Genomic DNA, 8,230 nt, shown 5'->3' on the forward strand with positions numbered 1-8,230 from the left:
TATAAGATAGCTTAAATGCTTATTTACTTATTACTATAGCTATAATAATTTAGTCTTAGTAATCTCCTCTTTACATTCTAAATAACGCTTTTTAGCAGCAAAGTAATTAGCTACAGAAATTAGTATATAAAGGATATAAAAAATATATAAAATAAACCTTTAAGCACTAAGATACCCTTACTATCGTATCTATAACTACAATATGTGTATTAAGTACACTTAGAATAACCTTCCTTGGCCTAGTACTTAAGGCCCTAAGGCTTATAATAATTGCATAGTATAATAATAAAACTAGTATTTTTAATTAAAATTGCTTATACCTAATAGTTATAAGTAGCTTTAGATTTTAATATAGTGTTAGCAATTAAGCAGGAATATTATAGGTTTAAGTTAAGAACTTACTAGGGTAATATAGGAAGAAAATGGATAAGCAGGTCTTAAGAATAAGACTAACGAAGGAAAGGAGATTGTATTATGACCTAATGGGTAAAAGCGCTTACATTACGTGTACCCTACTTGTTTTACTAATTATTAAGTGGCTTATGCTTTAACCCTATTAGTACTATAAGCCTTGCAATGTAGCTTATAATATAAACTTACGACTTACTGTAAGCCTAGCTTATAATACCATAAGCTACCTAAGTATATATATATATTTATTTAGCATTAAATAGAACTTAGCTTACTGGCTATTAATAATACTTCTTTACCTTAATAAGCCTTACCTGTACTATTAACTATTAAGAGATATGACTTTAAACTAATGTGCTTAGTATAATGCCCTACGTAATCTGTAAACATAAACCTAATATAGACTAGTTTCCCTGTTTGAAACCCTAACCGTTACACTTTTTTTAAATAAGTTTATAGCTAAAAAGGTATATCCCTAAAGCTTATATAACTTAATACTAAGTAAAAATTATAATAAACTAATAATTTATTATATAATAAGGCCTTAATTAGGAATAGCTTTACTTTTAGCTTTATAGCTAACGTTTTATTTAGTTATAACTTTTAATACAGATTAGGGCCTAAATAGAAATAAATAGGAGACATGGAAATGAATTGAGGTTTAGAGATCGCAAGCTTGGCTTTGCTTGGGAATGAAAATGGTGAGAATAAACAATAGTACATGTCATGGACACGCCAAGAAATGGATCTCTGACTTCTGCGTTTTTTGATGTGGAACAAAAACTAAGTTTAGGATAGGGGCGTCGAAAACCCAGATTTTTTTTGGCGAACTTTACCACGCCCAGCGCTAGTTTTGGAATACAGTTCTGCCACCAACATAGCTTCAAAACAAATAGAAATAACATAGTTAGAGAGCCTGAATCTTAATGTATCAGTTTAAAATTTGTCCGCCCGTAAGATACCTCTCAATCAGTCGCTGAGTCGCGATGCAATATTCCCTCCTACACATAAAGTCTGGGAATGTCGCGATAACCTCATTTCTTAGATTTGGTGCCACTACACTTTCACTACTGTGACAAAATTAGTACTGCTAGAAACCCTGTATTTTATCATATTATTTCACGTCTTGTCCGCCCGTAGATTACTTTTGGATCAACTGCTGAGGTGTGGTGCATCTTGCTGTCTGGTTTCTGGAGGCCCACAAATGTCGTGATAGCTTCATTTGCGAAGTGCCATCACGCCCATGTCGAGTTTAAACCAACCAACAGTATGTATTCTTAAAGACATGCATCTCATGTCCTTCTCAGAGACAGCGACATGAATAATCTTGTGTAGCAAGTCTTAAGGCGAAAGATGATCGCTACGTTTAGACTGTCCTAGTTTGAGTTCTTGCTATGTGAGTTCTTACAGGACTCTTTCAGCGATACTTGAGATGAAATGATATCCGAACCAAGTGACTCTTGATTTATCTCACTGAGTCTTATGATGCCCAATTACGCATGATAATTCTTAAGCTGAATAATGATCGTTACTTCCACCGCGTCCTAGTCTGAGTTCTCACTGTCTGAGTTCTTGTAGTACTCTTTTAGTAACAGGTTGTACATGGAATGATTTCTGAACTTACTGACTCTAAGTTATCTCACCCAGTGCTCTGATGTCTAATATAATTATTTGCCTCCTTGTGTACCTATACTGAATATTCTGGTATTTAATTGAATTATTTACATCTTAAGGCTACCTAGTATTGCAAAGTGTAAACTGTAATGCACCGAGTCTTAGATCATATCTATGAATTCCTCGAGCTACAGTTTCACACTACTATCTAGTTACGACAGCGTTTCCATGAAACAAGCTCAGGCTTGATATCCAGGCTTAAGTCTCAAACTAAATTGTTATACCATCACGAACTGGTAAGGGAAATCTGCAATGGTCTTTTCTACTCCTTCTATACACAGATTGGCCGAAGACTGATGCTGTCTCTTGACTTGTCTAGACCTTCTATAATTATTATACCAGTATAGAAAAGAAACGACTAAACTTGTTCAAGTTAAACCCACTGAATCATGGTGATGTAATAATGCAAAGCATCTCTGAAGAAACTACTCTTGCAACAAATCACGTAGCCATATAATCTGGACTCAAGGCACATGTTTATCTTTGCACGTAACAAATACCAGGGTCTTTGCGCTGTCTTCAATCGCAGGCAAGGCGATGTGGTTTGTTCTCGTCATGTTCTCGACGCAGTGAAGGGATCAGCGACGTATGTATTCTTGGCGTATCTTAACTGTGCCCATGGTGTGGCCCAGCAGTCCCGTCACATCCTCTCCTTAGGCTGCATGCGTCCGAGTGCTGCATCGAGGGAAGTGAAAGTTGAGCGTCTTTGGCCAAGGTTGACGTTCTCTTACATTGAAATGATTGTATGATGTGGAGGAGAAAGCTCCAACAATTTAGTATTACTATAAACAGATACAAAAACATAATCGAGCAAGAAACAAAATCCTAAAAGGCCTAACTAAATGACAGGACGTCGAGCAGCAAGCCGAGAGACGATAAAGAACAATCTGCATGACAGAGAAATATGGGAAAGCGAGCTGCTGTCTGGAGGGGCTGCTATGTCCACAAGGGACCAACTGCTCAGGCTCAGGCTGTGCTGAAGGGACTGCTCATCGTGGAAACACCATTCTTGGGCTTAGGCAGCATAGGAAGGAGAGTCTGAACCCATCCCACGATCTGAGGCGCTTCAACAGAGATTCTAGAAGTGTGCTGTTAGTGTCCACAACTATACTTGTGAGTACTGCTTGAACGCGAACTTACCTGCAACCGGTGGCAGTGGACTCCATCTTGGTCTTTGACTTGGACTTGGAAGAACTGTGCGATCCCGAGACGGCGAAGGGACCCCACCCGACGGAGACGTTGGCCTGGGTAGAAGAAGCCGAGACCGCACTCTCGAGCTTGGTGGTGTCTCCCGAGAACTATGCTTAAAGTCAGGACCAAGACAGGGTGCGGGGGTAATACAGAAAGTGCTTACACTGAGTTCGATGTCTGCAGCAATGACAAAGGCTGTTGGGTAAGAGGAGAACTGCTGATATTCGCCCACGAGGTTTTTCCCGTTGTCGAACGCGTCTTTCAAGACATCTTCTCCTGGAGAAATTCTGAATCTGTGTCGATTTTATCAATACTTGGCACCGCTGCAATACATGGGTCAACTTACTCTCCAGAGTCGAGCTCAGCGTCAGCAAAAAGCTCAGCGTGAAGCCAGGGCCTCTCAATCTCGACTACCATACAGCTCATGCTAACCTCAACATCGAGGTTGGACATGGACGACATAGCTTCCCTAGAAGCTGTTAGCCACTGCATTGCTCAAAGCGTGGGCCTGTAAAACTTACGCGCTGCTTTCTGTGTGGCTTGCACTGGCTGATGCGCGCCACCAACCCCAACCGGCCTTGCCGCAGATGGAGGATGCACTCTGAGATGTCGAAGTCTCGGAGTAGCTGCTCTTGCTTGACACCTTGCACGAAATCTGAACGACCCATCAGCAACCATGTCGACATACACGAACGTTTCATAACCAACCTTTGTCCAGGAATCGGGACCATCGTCGGCGGCATTGCGCCAGGTGTCTTCGTTGTCGAGATCAATGACGTTACCAAGGCCTGGGTTCTTGAGACCTTTGTGTGATGTTAGTGGACTGAACTCCAGAGCGGCAGCGCTTGACTTACTCGGGTTGGCTACAAGCTCATCTCCTGTCACAACAATGCCCTCAGCATTGACGACCGGCAACAGCGGTGGTGCACTGATCAAAGGAGCAGCCTCGGCAGCGCTCAATTGTTTCTTGAGATCGTCGATATCCTGCTTGATCTGACTGACTCGCGCGCCGATCCAGCTCTTGGCCTTGTCCTTGTTCTGCTCCGAATTGTCACGGACTGATCTGTTGTTTCGATCCAAGCTGGCTTCATCGTGCTTTTTCTGCTCGTCGGTCAAGTTCTTGAGGACATCTTCGGTGAGAGGGGCGGCACCGAATGTATCCTTCAGCCAATTGTTCTTGTTTGACTCATTCTCGTCCTGTTTCCGGCTTTTGGCATTCTTGGTGTCCATGTCGTTGTATACATGGGCATAAGCCTCCTTGACCTTTTTGTCGTCGGGCGTCGAATCGCTGGACATCACTGGGAAGAAGGCATCTTTATCGATAGCCTGAAACAACCTATTAGTTCTCGATTATACTACCCAAGTAGATGATTGACTGACATCTGCAAGAGTTTCGTGTGAAACAAGCAGACCTTGCAAGCGACGAATTTCCGCACGGATCTCTGCCGGGTTGGGCTTGGCGTGATCCTTTTTCCAATTGAGCGTCTTCTTCGCAACCATCGTTGCCCTACAATCATGTTAGTCCTCGCAGTACTTGTATGTGGAAACAAGTGGAAGGAGTGAAAAGCGTACCAGCTGATCGGCGTAAGTACAACACCATTGTACTCACTGGACCCATCAGAAGCGATGACAGTGAGGTTTCTGTAGGCCTCCTTGCTGTTCTCAATACGCTTCATGCCCGACGATATGTCGACAATACCAAAATGGAAATCCACCTAGATAAGCCACGACCATCAGTATAGTTTCAACATATATTGTGGCAAGTTGAGCGTTACCATGAACTTATGACCGTGGACTACCCAATCCATATACTTCGTTTGAATCGTGTTCTTGAATTCTCGCGCGTGCTCTTGAATCCATTGCATGTACTTCTCCTGCGAAGCCTTGACCTGGGCAGTCGTAGCGCCGACGGGTGGTGCGAGGGTCCTCAAGGCCTCAGCTTGGGCACGCTGATACTCAGCTACTTCCTTTGCCCACGCTGACTCTTTCATGACATAGGTCTCAACCTTGGTCCGGCCGTTGCCACTGGGAGTGTCGTCTGGTGAAGTCAAATAGCCCATGGAGTACTTGTAGCGCTCTCGGATTGTTTTGAGGCGCGGGTCGGTGATGTCCCCAGTCTCGTTGGATACAACACCAGAGACAGAGGCCTCAACAGGGACCAGGAGATCAAGAGCTGCAAGATAGCTTCGAGCAACAGACTTGCCCGTTTTGCCGGCCTATAATGCAGCGTCACTGGGTCAGTTGCTGGCCTTTCTCGAGGACCGGTTGGGAAACTTACTGTATACTTTGACAAAGGTATCATGCCATCAACCAGTCGTGCCTCCTTGATCTGGATATCCAACGGTGGTTTGATATGCTTCGAGACATTGTAGTAGTAGTCCCTAGAATTGTGGTTAGCACACTTGTGTTGAATGTGGTGATGTGCGCATTTACTCACTTCTAATCAATTACAGTACCAGGTAGCGAGACAGTAAGAACTTGGTTGCTGGCAACGGGAATGGAGGAAGCGATGGCTCCTCGGACGGTCTGCATCAATCAGCCTACTATCGTGAAGTTACACCCGGAGTTATTCGTTATCTCAGAGGCGTTGGTCATGGCCGCCAAGACCCCCTTGGCCTGGGTCTCGGTTGACGGCGCGTCCGACATGATTCCTGTGATAGGGATGATTAATAATATGAGGGTGGTAAAGATGATTTTCGGGTAGAGAATATGAGCGGTGCTTGGGGTCTGATTTAAAAACAAACGTAACCGCGATGTCGCCTGCCTTTATACCGCAACATGAGTTCTCCTCCCACGTATCTCATCGATAGCCTCCAGGCTTGGAATTTCCTTGACCTAATGACATGTCTCGGAATCCTAATCGTTTTCCAAACATGTCTTCGTTATCGGCGAGCGGCCGCCCCTGGCTGCCTCGAGAAGTTCTTTCGCTGCGATAAACATGCTCGTAACGTCCTCTGGATCATCTCCACATTGAGACTCATCATCACTACGGCTGAGGTGTCGCCGAAACGTGATAGAACGGCCTGGATCGTAGTGAAGGCCTCAGTTGGATAACAGTCTGAGAGGGCACGAAAGTCCTGTCGTTCATGCCCAAAAAGTTAAAAGACCTGCCTTGGCCGAGAAAGGGGCAAGTGATCTGGATCAGGAATGCCTTTGCGAAGTATGTCGTCAGCTTGACTGACTGAGGGCCTCTACACTGGGTATTCTCTGGACCTTAGTGGCTGGCTGAGTGTGCCATGAACTTTCCACAAGAGGGAAATCATCTGGTCACAATCGTGGGCGCTAATGCATAGAATTCCAAGTCCGGTAGCATTTCAGGTTGAAGGGCGTTCCGACATGAACTGGTAGTTCATCTTTGCTAGGCAGTCGCTTCGCCGGGGAATAATGTTGCCTTGGACGTAGATGGTGAGTGTCCTCTGGAATTCATGACCTGTTTTGGCCTCTTCTGGTTTGATCATGACACGAGCGTGCCGTCTGATTGATCAACAGTGCATATCTGTGACCAGACTATGGCGTTGAGATAGAACTGAAACCAGACGAGTCACATATCTGGGTGACGTGCATATGAAGCTGAACAATGTGACTATAATGAAAGTCTGGGGGTGAAAGGCTTTAGGGGCCAAGACCTATATTCGTGAGCCTGACCGATCTAATCCGCGCTATTGTCAGAATAGTATTCCGCTGTATAGAATCGGCACTAGGGATGCTATGTGGCCAGCTGAAGTCCGCTTTATGCTGTGGCAATTGGTTAGTACTTATGGTATTATCCAGATGTGATATCTGCAGCCGAGACTTGTGGCTAAGAGCTTAAATCAGCAGACAGAACTTAGTGGCTAGCTAAAACGCTGGCGCCTAGCGGGCTTAATATCGATGCGGTAATCGCTAAAAGTGTGATACGGGTGAGGCGTCTATATCACGCGCCTCGCATGTCTAAATCACATTTTCTAGGCGTGGTTGTGGGAGTCTGGCTCTGCTCCTGGTTCCTTCTCTGGATTTGCTAGAGATTCCATTCTGGCTAAACTCAAGTCGCCCCATAGGCCTATACTGCTGCTACCCTAAAAAGCCTGCTTCCGAGTTACGGATAATTTTGACTTAAATGCGTGTGTCCTGGATTGCTAAAGGCGTATTAAGAAGTTTATACCTAACTAAAGATAATTAAGATAATATATTTATTAAGTCGTTTAGGATATTGCTTTAGAAACAGAGCCTTGCGCATTGTGGCTAAAAGATAACTACTTATATATAAATACCCCTTTTAGACCTTTACTACATGAATTGGAGTCTTATTAGCTGCCTGCAGTTATCTAGGGTTACTACCCTTTACAATTTAATCTAGCCTAATTCCTTATTACCCCCTTACACTATTACTATTTAACCTTTAAGGTAGGGAAAATCGGGCTTTATTTAATCCAGACTAATTATAGCTCTTCCTTTTTTACCCCTAACTTACTATAACTAGCCCGCTAATTAGCTAAAGCTAATAGACCCCCTATAACCCCTGGCTTTTACAGTAGCTACGCCTAGTAACAGGCTTATGCCTTAGCCTTAGTTAGCGCGCTAGGCTTACCTTAAAGGCCTGCCTTAATAAGGGGTCTTTTTATGCCCTTTATAGGTTTTAAACCTACTGCCTTTTGCATTACTGTAGGGGGCTTGCCTAGGTGCTTAACTACTGCACTAAAGGGCACCTTTACTACTATATTACTACCTTAAACCTCTAAATACCACGCCTATATTAACTTATTACCAGCCTACTAATATAGTACTTACAGTTACCTTTTATAACTTAATAGTAAAGGATAATACTAAAAATAGAATTATATTAATTAAGCTTAATAGTATAAGTATAATACCTTAAAAAGCTAAATAGTTTTATAATAATATAATTTAGTTAGCGGTTATAAAGGCCTTAGGAAGGCCTTTTAATATAAAGCTATAAAAATACTATACCTTTTAA

At 43.3% G+C, this 8,230-nt stretch overlaps 1 protein-coding gene across 1 annotated transcript; it reads right to left on the bottom strand.

The window, feature by feature from the left end:
- Positions 1 to 3,051: 3,051 nt before the first annotated feature.
- Positions 3,052 to 5,922, bottom strand: FSUBG_13984 (uncharacterized protein; the record flags this gene model as incomplete). Its single annotated transcript, XM_036678932.1, has 12 exons — positions 3,052 to 3,163; positions 3,226 to 3,383; positions 3,440 to 3,569; positions 3,623 to 3,745; positions 3,798 to 3,931; positions 3,985 to 4,079; positions 4,131 to 4,602; positions 4,657 to 4,783; positions 4,849 to 4,991; positions 5,052 to 5,492; positions 5,555 to 5,657; positions 5,837 to 5,922. 12 exons carry the CDS (start codon positions 5,920 to 5,922, stop codon positions 3,052 to 3,054), a joined length of 2,124 nt encoding a protein of 707 aa, XP_036530553.1.
- Between the last annotated feature and the right edge of the window lie 2,308 nt (positions 5,923 to 8,230).

Source organism: Fusarium subglutinans (genome assembly GCF_013396075.1).
Source record: "Fusarium subglutinans strain NRRL 66333 chromosome Unknown NRRL66333_c0000452, whole genome shotgun sequence".
In the NCBI taxonomy this organism is placed as follows: Eukaryota; Fungi; Ascomycota; class Sordariomycetes; order Hypocreales; family Nectriaceae; genus Fusarium; species Fusarium subglutinans.